Below are 15524 nucleotides of genomic sequence, written 5' to 3' on the forward strand. Positions count from 1 at the left end.
AAGTCAATGCTTGAAAATTGCAGAGATTTACGCGGCTCGATCAAGATCAATTTCATTTTAACGCGGGATATGATATTCCATTATACCAGAGGAATGATCAAAAGGTTCGATAAATGCTGAATTGTTCCCTTTTTTTTCCCCCTTCCACACCCTCTTTCGACGGGGCTTAACACGAACCGGGATTTCTAAGTGTCCCCGTTTTGATTAATTAAACAACAGACAACCTAATTAAAAGGAGGAAATCGCTTTGTGCGGAATGAATTTTTACAGCGAGAGGGAGATAAATTTAAATGATGATAAATGAGATATATCACTTCAAAGTTAAATTCAAACTTTTCAAAGGATAAAAAGTGATTCGTTTCTTCTTCTTCTTTTTTTTTTTCCTCTTTCTCGTCAATTATCATCCATTTATTAACGGAAAGGAAATAATTATTATCGTCGAAGCCGAATTGCGGCTTTTACGACAAATATCCGGCGGAGCTATTTTTTTTACACGCAACTAATTGATTTTATCGATGCTCGCGATAAAAGTAACACGACGAGGAGGTGGTTCGATCGTAAACGAGCCATAAAAAGCATGAATAGCGATCGACCAATCGTGCAATCTTTCTTCGCGATAAATTCGTAAAAAGCGAAGCGCGAGGTTGATGAAAAGAAGATCAAGCATTCGAATATAATTTTCTCGATTAAGAATTCTCGAATCGAACAATTTTTAACAGGTACGATTTGTATTTATCATTTATCAAGAGGTTAGTAGAGAATCGTTCGTTATTGAATAATTTTGTGTGTGTGTGTGCGCGCGCGCATAAAATATCTCAATTTAATAACGTAATTTGTGATGGAAAAAATTTTTTTGAAAATATCTTGATAAATAGAAATGAACTCGCTGCGAAACGAGGAAGGGGGGAGAGGGGGAATTAGACGGTAGAAAGATATTTTTCAGGGATTCCTCTTCTCTCTTTCGTAATTACGATTTAAAAAGAAAAAAAGAAAAAAATGTGACACAAAATTACGCACGACGTTGGAGGGAGAGGAAGAAAGAAAAAAAAAATTGCAAAATGAAATGCCGCGTTAACGCAACGTTGGAGGATAATGGGTTAAAAGGGAATATCCAGTTAGGTCGAGGGTAAAGAAAATCTCGCGTAAATATTATTTTCTCGAAATAAAGTAACAATGCAACAATGAACGTGTTTCGAGTTAATATTTTCGAAGAATTAATTTTATTTCCGTAATGGGGCTCAAAGGTAAAAAAAAAATACTATTCTTCGTCTCTCTATTTCTCTCTCTCGCATTAGCGAAAACGAAATTCGCTTCATGGAATTAAAAAGTGTTGTCGAGATGAGTGACGATGATCTCGAGTCGATTCCTGGGAATTCAATTTGCCAGATGGCAAAAATTTTCGGAGAAAAAAAGAAAAAATATACTTTTCATTTTTTTCTCTCTCGCAACGAGTATCGTTCCGAAAAATTTTCCGAATCAAATTTGGAATTTTTCGCGAGTTTTCAGGAGATGGGAAGGAAAAAGAAGGGGATGGAAGCGAAGTGGTAAACGGTTTCAACGGAAGAAGAAGGGAAACGATAGAATCGTTTCTTTTCCAAGACTTTCAGAAGAAGGGGAATAGAAGAGGAGAGAGAATCGTCGTTGTTGTTGGTGAGAAGGACTCAATTTGTCGCAGCGATTTCACGGATGTCGAGTGGCAGGAAAGTGGAAGCTCGACGACACAATTGTTTCTCGATTCGTTTTAGCCTGCCTCCTTTATTAGACACGGCGAAAGCCAACGACATCTATCCGCGAATCCACGAGCGAACAATTTTCGAATTCCCTTTGTCGCTTCTCCCTTGAAACATATCCTCGAATCAACCTTCGTCTTTTCCCGCTTTTTAGCGCTTGATATCCAGCAGCCAATATCCAGGTCTCTGTTCTTTCTCTCTCAGGGAATGAGAAACAAAACGTGCTCGAACTCGCGACGAGATTGGTCCTATTCTTTACACTCGCATTTATATTATATAAAAAGTTACCGATCAAGCAACAAAAATCCCTAGAACGTAATTGTATTACACGTAATTATATTATACAATTATATTATATATAAATATATTTACTAATGTTAACTAATGTTAATGTAGTTTTTATTTGTGGACCTGCTAACTGTTGGACGCTGATTATTGAAGAGCAGTGTCTCTCACAAAACTATGATATCGTGTCCGACGGTCGAAGCACGATTCTACACAGCTAACCGATTGTCGATGTACGACCTGATCGTCACGAGAGTCTATTTTGAAGCGCGGTTTAGAGGAAATAATCGTCTTAACTTGATCCCTTCCTAATTGGGAGGGTCTTAGTTCTTGGGTGGGGCACGCCAATGACCAATAACATCGCGAGCAGTGCTCGCTTCGCAACATGGTCCAAGGACAAAGAAATTCTACGCCTGTACACAAAACATCGCACGGTAGAGAAATAATAATAACCTTCCTAATATCCCAACGAAGAACGGTGTAACACGCAAAGTCACCTTGAGAATCGACTTAGACCGACCAAAACACATAAAAACAGTACTTGAGAAGTCACTCTTTGTTTACATCTATTAACGGCCTGCTGGCCATGGTAACGAAAAGAACCTTCACAGAGAACTTTCTCGAATAAATATCTGTATACATAGGCGCGAATAATATACATATATTTAATAATGTAAATTAAATTATACATTAGTAAATATAATATACTAATGTAAATATAGAATAAGAATAAGAAGAATATCTCCTCCTAAGAATATCTCCGCTTCGCTCACGAGTTACGAGCATTGAGAATTTTGTAAACTGAATTTTCTACACCGTATTCAATTTCTGACGATCCGATGGTGATAAAGTTGCGCCGCTTTCACGCACTTCATTACACGAATACTTCATCGCGACCGCCTTTCCTTCGGTGAGGGGGGGGGGGAGAAAAGAAAAGGAATCGATAAAAGATTCACAAGTTTTAAATTGAATTTCGAAACTACTACTACTACTATTACTACTACTACTACAGAGATCTGATAATAAAGTTTGGAAACAGCTGCTTCGTTGTAAATTTTTCTTTAACCATCTTCGAGATACGAATCCCTTTGGGGAGAGGAAAAAGAGAAAATAAGAAAAAAAAAAAAATCCAGAAAAGATCCTTCTAAAGAATTCTTTTCAATTCTTTATTCTTTCATATTCGTCCAACAAGATTTTCCCAAAACGGATATAATTTTCTTTACTCCTAGTTTTCGTGCGTTACAGATGATCGAAGTATACCACTAATGAGTAATAAAATTCTGGAAACGTGAGCGATGCTTGCAAATGTTGCAAATGGACTCAAGATTTCGAGGAAGTGGAGGAGGATGCTATGGCGTTCGAAGGATAAGGAACAGTCGAGGATGGATCGAAGGGACGGGCGAGGAATCGGGTTTTGCGAAACCGAGTCACGAACCGAACGTCAATTATCGACCGATGCTAATGAACCTATCGCTCGTGAAAAGAAACGAATTGAGAGAGGAATCTTTCTTTTTTCTACGTCCTTCGATATTCTCGCTCTATCGGACTCCCAACAACTCTATTTCCGAATCTTCTGATTTTTCTATCTAGTTTTTTTTTTTCGAAAGAGGGAAAAGCTTTTGGCTACTAGCAAAGTTATCGTAAGCTAACTTTTCCAGATATATCAGAGAGAAAAATTATTCCTGTTTTTCTCCCTGTAAATATAATTTCAATTGCTGTTAGAGCATCGTTGTAATTACTTATGTTACAAGAATTGATAGAAGATTCCAGTTGAGAAGTATATCGAACATTTATCAAAGATTTACTTTAATACATACTTTGTAACGCGTTATTCCATTCTTTATTAAAATATCGTAATTTTTCACGGATGCGTTCCGTATCCAGTGTAGAATAATATCGTATCCAACAACACAAAATGGAGATCGCGTTATCGCGACATCTCTCGCGTAATACCGCGTCGTGAAATTTCGGTTCGATTCGCAACAATTCCGGCCCAATAACCGTATCGGCGATCTTGCCAAGGAAAATTTTCTACGGGATTAATAGATCGTTTAATCGAATAATAGTTCGATACAATAGTGAAAGCGGTCGATATTATCCTTCGCATAATCATCGTGGTATTTATGTTTCCGGTCGATTCCACGCCCCCCGCTCCCTCCCCCCCTCATTTTCTAATTTCCACGTCACTCGTGGACGCACGCTCCTCCTCCTCCTCCTCCTCCCTCAACGCCACGGTATAATTACGTTGCTCGGAACAATAACGCGGTTTCCTTTCATGTGGCCGTCGTCGCGTGTTCGATTAAACCGCCGATACGTACGTCACTGCCGCGATATCTGTTTGGTTATAAAGTCGGGTGGCGATAAGTATGCCCTTAAACCACGATATCCGCGTGGTAATTTCGCCCGCAACACCTCGCCTCGCTCGTTAAAACCTCCATCCGAGCTTTTTTTCATTTTTTTTTTTTTTTTGTGTTTCTCGTTTACGACGTGATACGAGTGCAATATACAGGATGTATGCGTAAGGAGAAACTCGTGATGAAACGAGAGGAGAAGGGAAGATGATTCCTCGTGCAAAGTATAAAATCGAAAATGTGGAACGATTGATTGAACGCGTTTGCGATCGTGTAAGCGTTTGAAGAAATAAATATATATGGTGTCGTATGTAATTCGTTCTAAAACTCGATTGAATCGTATTAAAATTAGGAAAAGTTCAAATCGCTGCAACTCTGGGGACAACGAAACTTGGTCGATGAATCGAAGATCGTTAGAAGCGCGGAACTCTCCTCTTTAAAATCTTTTTTTATTTATTTCGATACGATTTCCGGTTCCCGAGATATCGTCGTGTAAAGAAGAGGGTAATTTTTAAGCGTTCATCGACTCGCCGCGCACTCGAAACTCTCGCTGACATCTCGTCTCACCGACCTATTCCAAATACCAGACAAATGACAAACGCGATTCCTAAAAAGGCATTTCCAGGAAAATACAGGTCACTGATAAAAAGCAACTTAAAGGGCATACCATACGACTTTTATACCAAAAATTCAAAGTTTTATTCAATTTGACTTTCTTTTGAAAGGGTTTGTTGTCGTGATATAAAATATGAAAGACAACTTACCGACCACGGTGAGATACACGGAATATCCAATGGGAGGAGTGGTGGATATTTGGCACTCGTAAATACCGGAATCCTTCTTCTGAGGATATCGTATCCTCAGTGTCCACTCCTCCGTGTGCGGTGTGTGCATTGCCTCGAAGCGTTGATCGCTCGTGTAAGTGTAACGACCGACTGTCAGCAGGTGAATGTCTCGATGCCTAACCCACGAGACCTAGAATCGGAAACACGATAAATTTTCTATTTTGATCTCTATGTGTTAAAAGTTTTTAAAGTATCACATACGAGATTCATTTTTCACAAGTTAATTCGATCGATAAAATGACAATAACATTTGACGAGATAGGTCAGTCGTATCGCAGAGAATTAATCGACCCTTTAAAAAGTATGAAATAATTAGAATTCGAAACGCGAATTCGCGACCGACATATTGAACGCGCGTATGTTTACCTGCTATTCACTGACCGTGTATCGTAAACACTGTGCACGGTACACGGTATTGGCAAAAAAACATACCGTTTTCGAAACGTGTATATTTACTCTTTTTATCGCTGTGCGATAAAAAATATCTTTTATTTTCCATCCATACTTCTCTCCCGAAACTGTATAAAGAACAATAATGCACAACGTGTGACGCGGCGTGAAATTGTTAAAGTATTATTCTATAAAAAATTCTTTCCCAAAACTCTTCGATTTAAAATTTCAAAAAAAAAAAAAAAAAAACAAAAAAAAACTTAAAATAGAAAGAGAAAAAAATTGCATTCCAACTTGAATTATTCCATCTATAAGTAAAAATATAAAAGAAGGATTACAGTTACAAATATACAATTAACTCGAATTTTATTCTTAATTAAAGTTGTATTAAAGTAAAATAATCTTCGACGACGATGATATAGAAGATATTACGGAAAGTTTCTTTAAAGGTATGGTTAGCATGGCAAAAATTTGTTTGGAAGAAGAAGCCTGTTTTCAGAAGGGGGGAGGGTTTACGAGCGAGACGGTGTTGGCATTAAAAAAAAAAAGTCGTATCCGAAGATAATGCTGCGGGATGCGAGGCACGTTGCATTATGTCTCGCTCGACATCCCTCGCCATCGCCTTATTACCAACTCGCACACTTTACAACATTGGAGATCGTACAACTTTTATCCCTCTCTCGTTTCTTCGCCCACCCCTCTAAGACATCCGTTTCCCTCCTTTTATATACCGTTATTCCAACCGTCTTCGTACCGTTAAGCTCGTTCTTTCGTTATATAAATCCGTTGTACGTTTATAAAAATCGTTTTATTTTCTATCAGAGGTGTCGTTAATAATATCTAATTTGTCGTGCGTGATTCGAGTATCTGTGAAACGATAAAACGTTTGATGATACGATTATGCGCGATTATTAATAAATGGAATTATATAATTTTTATCATATTATTAATTATTCGGTGTGTAACTTATCTTTAGTTTAGAAGAGGAATGAATGAAACCAAAAGTGTATTCGTGTATTTCTTAAATCGATGAAAATTACACAGTTTAAAAGATCGAAGGTGACCAAACAACTTTTTTTTTTTCCGTATAATTTTTTCCAAGATATTTTTGGCCAGACATAGGCATTTTATGTACACATACACACACACGTACTCTCACGTTTGCCCGAAATCTCTTGCTTAATTTACGAACAAAGTAAATTTCAACTCTCCGCCGCATTATTTCGCGAGTCGAGCAATTTTCGATGTTAAATGAAATTTCTCAACCCGAATCACACAAGCGGGCAACCGCCCGTTTAATTCTTCGTTTCTCGCTTGTAATTAACGTGTCACGGCCGATTTTCGGAACGTTCTCGGGACGAGCTGTTCTCAGCTCGCAAGAACTTCATTTTCACGGATTACACAGTGTTATAACAACCGATTCTTAAGCGAGATATATTTATTTAAAAAAAAAATCTCTCATCCTTCGTTGCAATCTGCGCTGCATACGTTTCTTTCTTTCGAATCACCTCGAGACGTAGCGAGAAATCCTCCTTGATTTTTGACGATAATTTATTATCTTTTCGCTAACAAAGTTACAATCTTTGATGTTTGATCGAAGATAAAAGTCGAGTCTCTCTGCGTCTATTAACGTTTTAAGTCAAATTTACAAGAGTTTTAATAATAATAGCCTTAATAAAGCCTTCAGTTAAAATCTCTCAATTAGCATTTCTTCTACAAGAGAGTATCGAGACATTTTCCAAATTGCACGCCTTCCTTTAAAATTGAATCTAATTTATCGTTCGAACGTTAAGCACGATATTTCAATTAAAGATTATTTTAATAATATAACATATATTCTAGAAGTGGATATAAATTTCACGTTCGTTTAAATAATCTCGCACGAGAAATTGACACGAGGCTGTACACGGAAAGAAACGGAGGTGGCTTCGTAAGATATTAATAACGAAATTGAATTACGAAAGGGCAGGGCTCGAGAGCTTCTCACTTTGATTCATCGTGTGTCGAATACAGATGACATGGTATAAAATTGTTGGATTCATGATCTTCGTCGATAAAAAAAAAAAAAAAGAAAAAGAACGTACGAGAGGTTGAAGAACGTCGAGGAAGAAAATTACGAGCGGATTTACGATCGAAGGAAATTTCTCTCGATCCAACCACTGCCGCCAATAAATTAATTATCACCCGTAAATGAAATAAATATCGATCGTCGCGACGAATCACATTTACGCGATGGAAAAACTGCCGACAAGAGATCGTTCTTAACGCGTGAAAAGATACGAGCTTTGTCAACGCGTAGAATCGACGGTGCGAGGACGGTGTCGTTTTTGAGAGAAGAATTTGAAGCAAGCCTTCGAGTCGTACGTTCGTTGGAAACGATTTCGCTGTAGCTGGAGAGCTTGAACGCGGTGTTCAGACCCGCCGATCTCAACGACGATCGCCACTCGAGAAGAATTATTACGAACACTAGCAGGATCAAGTTTCCTGGGAACAGCGGACTCCGTGGACAGCTCCTCGGTTCGATTCCGTGGGAATTTTCCTTGGATCGAGGGGCTGGTCCATGGCGTCATTGGCCGCTCGCATGTCACGTGACGAACGCTCGCGTGTCACGTGATGAACGCTCGCGATCTCGCGAAACAAGCATGGAGGGGGCGCTTTAGTGGGTTTACAAGCGAATCGGAATATTTGTAACCTCAAACAAACAAGGACTTTAGAACTTTGCGAACCTAATGATAAATACCTTTATTAGCACGTGAACTTTGCTCTTGATCAAAGGTTTTACTATAGAAAATGAATTAATTTTATTGCTAAATATAGCTCTAGGAACGAATCGAGTTATTCCAATCTCAATTTTCCAAAATCGCGCGGATCGCCGCAATATCGAAATCTATTAAAATCGCGAGAACGATCGAAATTTGTCACTGGAAGTCGATGAACATTACGACTGGATCCCGTTCTAATTAATGGAAGTTGCCGCGGTATTCAGCCGGATTGCCTTACGTCGCTCTGTATGATCCGACTTTACCCATTATTCGCTTATCCAAGATCCCTGTTGAGATTCGGTATCTCTAACAGGAATCATTTTCGAACGGAATCTCGTTATTGCGATTGATCATTGCTATTTCCTTGGCAAACCTTGCCTAATAGACTACGTATATTGTGAAAGTAATACGAGACGTTTTAAAAATTATGTATACAATAGCGTAATCATAATTATTTCGCGATCACGAACAGTCGAATTCGAGAAATTCAATCTCTCGTAGCAATTTCTCGAGTCGATTTGCTTTAACCGGTCATCCAGAACGTGGCTTCTATCTTTAACGTTGAAATTTTGAAAACTAGTTTTAACATCGTTGATACACCTCCATATAACTTTTCGATAATAAAAAAGTAAAATATGTTGAAAATGGTTCCTTTTGGCCTTCCATCTTTATTATCACGCGCGGAGAACACAATACGCGCAGAATCGAGCGAATTTTTCTCATAAATAAACCGTGAAATGCCAACTCTCAAAATATATAACGTCACGGTTCAGAATGAAGTTGGCTGGAAAAACGTTTGACTAGCGACGCTTGTGTGAAAAAACGGAATTACTTTCCCAACAACTCAACCACGTTCGCTATATACACCGTAATCCGGGAGACGTTATCCTTGGTTTCAAACTTTTTCACAGTGAAATCATAGTATATATTTGCAATATTCGCAACGGGCTTGGAAGAAAAATATAAAAATAGCGAAATGCGCGTAAAATTTGAATGCGATCCGCCGACTGCTTTTTCGTACATAAGATACATTGAGACGTTGCGAGAATCGCGTATGGAACAAAAAGTATGCGAGCACGCGAGTGTATTCAACCGTGTGGTTGAACAGTCTCGGTACAAGTTTCGGAATAGGGAATCACCTCTTGGCATCGAGTGTAGCGCAAAAGGCACGCTTTAAACTCATACATATATTACAAGGAATTCACCATTGAAACTGGTATGATATAAATATATGAATTTTCCAGTGACCAACTTTAAAGCCATCTTCGCAAAACTTGGCTCCCCTCCTTTCCCGTGTTTGAATATCCCTTGTTACGTATTTATATGTCGATAAACAGGGAATTTCTCCTCGTCTTTTGAACTCCTCTTCGAACGTCCGATTTTTTCGATACATTGTTAATCGATCAAAATTAAAAATACAGCTCGAAATATCTTTAAATATTATTTATAGACGCGTTTGTGAATTAATTAGCGTATTTAAATTAACGAGTAATCGATAGCTTCCGTAAATTCAACACGAAATTATTGGAATACTGCGTAACACGTAAGGGTCAATAGACCGTCCGATATTATTCATCGTTGGGTCTACTTCAATCGCCGTGTAATTATTTTTCCACCGTGTTAAATATCCACTTTAAACCTTGTATTTTCTTTGGTGCACGCGATATTATTTTGTAAAAACACGAATTGTTAATTAATTAAATCGTACAACGTGTAGAAAATATTCCGACTATGATACTCGGAATTTTCAAAATTTAGACAGAATTTTAAAGAAAATTCGAGAATATCATTGCTGCGTTATATACCGTAAAAGTCGATGAACTTACTTACGAAATAACTCACGAATCTCCCCCTCTTTATATAAAATAGAATTTGAATTTCCGTTTCGTGTCCATTTCGAGGCATGGATTCGAAGCGAAATCGACCTTTCTCTTTCTCGTAAAGCGCAAAAATACTTTTCGTTTCGCGCCTCGAGTAAATATTACGACGTCTCGGGATTAACCGCGCAATTTCCAGCACAGAGTTTGTTTGCGCTCTCTCTCTCTCTCTCTCTCTCTCTCTCTCTCTCTCTCTCTCTCTCTCTCTCTCTCTCTCTCTCTCTCTCGTGTGTGTGTGTGTGTGTGTGTGTGTGTGTGTGTGTGTGTGTGTGTGTGTGTGTGTGTGTGTGTGTGTGTGTGTGTGTGTGTGTGTGTGTGTGTGTGTGTGTGTGTGTGTGTGTGAATTTTTAACTAACGCAGAAAGCAAAACGGGAAGCAGGGTGAAAGATTCCCCCCCCTTCCTCCTTTCGTGTAATCTCAATGCCCTCCCCCTGCAAATCTCACGCGTGGACACGAGTTCCATATCAACGAAATGTATTAATCTATGCGACATACGACGCGGCGGTCGACCCGAGCTTTGCATAGAGATGAGTTTCGGGATTAAAAATACGACGTTGACTCCACGAACGTGCCTTCCCTTCCGTTTAATATACACTTAATGAGCCACGAGCTGAGACACTTAGCCAACCTTTAACCCTTTAATTGCGGGTGTGGTTTATAAACCACGTACTAAAATTATAACCAGAGGCGGGTATGGTGTGTATAAATAACGTGTTAATTTTTGCTTATACATATATATATATATATATATCAAATAGCGACTGTTGATTTGTACAATAATAAGTTTATAAAATAGAAATAAAATTCATATTAGAAAAAAATTTTAGATATATTTCATTATTTATAGCTTTGTTTACGCGATATATTCTTATCTTATGTAACTTAATTTTAATGTAAATTTTGATTTTATTATACGACACTTTCTTACTTTGTACGCTTTTTGTAATTTATAAAAGTATTATGATTTGATTTTAGTAAAATATTTTTTTTTTCTTTTCGTTGAAGGGTTAATTATTAATTAATATTCAATCTTATTTTTCCATTTATGTTTTTAATTCAGCGAAAGAAAATCCATGTAATTGATGGAATGACACGCTCGTTTCACGAGCGATGAACAGTCCTCGATTTCAATTTTGCGTATTCCTCAAAAGCAAGCAAGAATCGTTACGATCCCACGATTGAAACGCGACTGTTGAATCAACAAACTCGTGACGCGGATTAAAACTTTGGCAATTCTTTGTTCCAAAATATCGAATGTCGAAGGTAAATAAATATTGTCGCCGATTCGAGTTTATTAGATGCGCAAATAAATTCTTTCACCTCTCTTTTTTCTTTCCAAATTCAAGATTTTAATACATAAATCAGGTACAAGATTACCAATTATTTCATTCTGGTCATTCCCGATCTTTCTGCCAATTCTTCTCGCGTCTGGGTCGGATTTTCGTCGAACGATCCTTCTGACTCACCGTCGTTTTCCAAATTAAAATTTCCAAATTTAAATCTTTACCACTTTTCGCACATTCCGTAAAATACAAAGTTTCTCTTTCAATGGCAAACCGTTTCAGTAGCTTCGACAACCGATTTCCTAAGCTCGAACGCGAAAAGTTGATGCGAATGACGCGCGCCATATTGAAATTGTTACATAGGAAACTCTTGGAGCGCTCGTCGCGGCTCTTCTTGAAAACAAAAGAACGCTCTTTTAGATGGCGCCACGAGCCGAAATAGTTCAAATTCATCGGTCAGAAGTTACGATTGTAGAAAAAAAAGAGAAGGAAATTATTCGTACGTATAATATATCCCGAAATAGAATGGTAAACAAGAGTGGCACGTTTCAGGGAGGCTTCGCGATTGGGCGATCGATTCGAGCGTATGACTCGTCAATATATAGGCGAAATGTTGACGTTTTAGCCGATTTTCGTAATACCACTCTTGGAATTCGTGCACGCGTCACGCGCGTGGGCAAATCGGTTGATCCGGCACGCGTGATGTTTGACATCTCGTTTACTCACCGCCGAATACGCGTGGAATTTTCGAACTCGTCACGATCACGTTCGATACTAATTTCGATGGGCTCCTCGAAATTCGTTTTTGCGCGTACGAGATTGAAATATTTCCATTGCATGGAAAAATATAAATTAGACAGAATTTCCATAAAGAATAACAACGAGAAGGAAAGATAGTTGATAAATTGTCTCATTATTCTGCAAATTTTATTTTGCACGAAGATGGAAAATACAAGAGACGAAGTAAAGCGTGAAAGTGCAGATTGAAAACGTTTCAATAATGAAAATAAATTCACAAAATACACAAAAGATACACGCATAAGATATATTACGATTTTTTCACGAGTTACGTCATCTAATTTCTTATTGGCCACGACAGATCATCCCATTTTCAAGATAAACCGTTTCTCCCCGATAAAGGAACGAATGTTACTTACAGTTCTGTTCCCAAGATTCTTCACTTTGCAAACGAGTTGAATCGTCTTTCCAACGAGGCCCGTCACGTTCGACGCGCGCGTAGTGTCGAAGTAAGGATTCGGATCAGGCGTCGCATACTCTTGGAGGGGATCGTTATCAGCCTCGATCAAACGCGTGCTACGCACAACCTCGTCTGAAAATTAAACAAACGAAATTCATCGAAATTGTCTCCATGTTGTTTCACTCCTCTTTTTCATTTACTTATTTCGTGAAAAATTCTTTTTTTTTTTTTTTTTCAGAATAATTTCCACATCGCTCGTTACTTTTGAATTGAATTATGTCAAAGAGTTTGATCCACGCACTTTGATCCACGAAACCGTAATAATTTAATAACAAGCAAGCAATAATGAAAATACATTCGGCTCCTTTTCAAAAATTGAAATCTGCAACATTCTGTTATATGGTCGCGTTGAAAAGTGAAAAAAATGAAAAAAAAAAAGAATGCTCGATGCACGGCAAAGGGAAAGCTTTTCAATGTTCGCGCGGAGAGAGTTTGAAAAAAAAAAAAAAAAAAAAATCTGGCGAGATACGCGCCAATATTTTAGGCAACTTTTCTATGAATCAAAGTGCGAAAATAAAGAAATTTCGAACCGGTTGAAAATTCGAAAAAGCGAATGTTCCATTTGTATATCTACAATACGCATGGAAAATGGAAAATCGCTTCAGATTCGTTTTCCAATTATTTAATCTAAAATATCCTCTCGTCCACTAAAATAAAATTCTTATTTCCGGAAAGATATATATAAAGCATTTCTCTTTTTCCATTCCATTCTTCATTTCTTCACTTTGAGCTTAATTTCTCACTCGCTCGTATATATATTTTTAACCTATTTTTAACTCTCAGGTACCACTTGGATTCGACAATATTTATTTACGATTACGTTATTCAGAATATCGCTTCGTGGATAGATAACCTAACCTCTTTAATCTTACGAACCGTTGGAACAATATAACGTCGAATTCGTGGATCTTGTTATTTCAAGTTCGATCGTGATCAAGCATTTTCGACATTGGTTTCAACGTGGCGACGATTAGTCTCGAGCGATGATGAGCTTGATTTTTCGAATCGACGAAGTTGCTTCTACTCGTGAAGAAATTGACGGAGAGAGAGAGGGCAGCAGTGACGAAGATAGAGACGAAGCGAAAAATAAGTGTAACAGGAGTTGAGAAGGATTATAAGCTTTGACAGAGTTTAATATTCGACTTTCTTTATACGTAAAATATTAAAATATAAAAGTTTCATATATTAATTAAGTACGTGAAATAATCGTTTTGAGTTAGCCGTAAGAAATTCACCGAACGTACGAAAAAACGTCTCGAGTTGTTAGTTCGAGCGAAACAAAATTTCGAACGCTTAAAATACTAAAACAATTGAAAAAGTAAATTTGAAACAGGCGAAAAAGTAAATCTGGAACAACTGAAATACTAAAACAACAACAGAAAAACAAATCTAAAACAACTGAAATACTAAAACAACCAAAAAAGTAAATCTGAAACAAGTAAAATACCAAAACAACCAAAAAAGTAAATCTGAAACAATTAAAATACCAAAACAACCAAAAAAGTAAATCTGAAACAATTAAAATACCAAAACAACCAAAAATTAAATTTAAAACGATTAAAATACTAAAACATTAAAAATTTGCCAAGATACAATAATAACATTAATAATAAAAAAACCTCAACGACGAAATCTTTCCCTGTCCGATATTCGTCGGCATCGATCGAAAAATTGAAAGAGAAAAAAAAAAAAAAAAAAGAAAAAACGAGAGCGAAATTTGGATTACAACGAGTGGAGAGGGGTGGGTATATTGGTATTTCGTGTCGAATTTATACGCGTAATTCGGGCACGCCACCGATCGGTGGGTGAACGCACGAACAAACCTCGAACGAGGATCCTCCTCGCGGAGCCGGAATGGCCGGCCGAAAGTACACCGACGGAGGACGGGCGGCGCATAACTATGCCCTGTGTGTTGCATCCTGCACTGCGGCAAAACACGTTCGCACCGGTGCGGCCAACTGCGTCTACGGCGCGCTACGTGTGCCGTAAAATCGAATGAACTTTAATTTAAACTTTTATCGGGGAACGAAACCTCCCGAAACGTCGTGCAGATCCGTCCAATCGCCACAAGCTTCTTTTGTCCTGCGCAATTCGGGCTCGATAATTATTTGGAAATGATGGAACGATGCTCAAACGACGTTAATAAATAACTCGTATATAAGGTGTGGTAAAAATACGGGCAATTCACGAATCTCGATTATGTAACGTCATGGCAATCTTTTCGGGGAGATCGAGTCGGTTCTTTCGAGAATTTTCATTTCAATTTCGTTGTTCGAAACAGGAAATAACAAGGGGTGAAAATTTTGAGGAGGTTTCTGTCGCGACTGTTTGCAGCGATTTTTCACTTTAGACGCGAAATATTTTCCCGCTACGTGGCCGCGACAGCATCGTGGATTAACCATTTTTTTCGAGTGACTATAAAGTATCCCTCTGACCGCCCGCGTCACGTCACACAGGTGCGCGCCGTGGCTGGATTTAAGAGGGGAAATATCGGTCGATCGGAGGGATTAATCAATCACGATACGACAAAAATTACGGATCCACTGTGGCGCGATCCCTTTTAACTTTTTTTACTAGAAAAATATGCTCGAACGTTCGATCGATGTGCTTAAGAAAATATATCGTGTATACTTTACACAAAGTCGCAAATAGTGCTTGAAAGCTATCACGTAAGAAATTAAAATTCTTGTCTTCGAAACCATCTCGGGAAATAGAGAAAGCATGCTCTCGATGTTGCTTTTCG

The 15524-nt window shown here is 38.1% G+C and overlaps 1 protein-coding gene across 2 annotated transcripts in view; it reads right to left on the reverse strand.

Moving 5' to 3' along the window:
* Positions 1–15524, reverse strand: part of LOC100866381 (zwei Ig domain protein zig-8) — a 71804-nt gene that overhangs the window by 20843 nt on the left and 35437 nt on the right. For both annotated transcript variants that reach the window (XM_086911095.1, XM_086911096.1), the window contains exons 3-4: positions 12681–12853; positions 5131–5341 (exon numbers count right to left, since the gene is read on the reverse strand). In XM_086911095.1, coding sequence (XP_086767221.1) covers positions 5131–5341; positions 12681–12853 — 384 coding nt within the window. The remainder of the gene's footprint in view (positions 1–5130; positions 5342–12680; positions 12854–15524) is intronic.

Source organism: Apis florea, unplaced genomic scaffold, assembly GCF_048593485.1.
Source record: "Apis florea isolate Af1SG1 unplaced genomic scaffold, ASM4859348v1 contig_3203_pilon, whole genome shotgun sequence".
Classification (NCBI taxonomy): domain Eukaryota; kingdom Metazoa; phylum Arthropoda; class Insecta; order Hymenoptera; family Apidae; genus Apis; species Apis florea.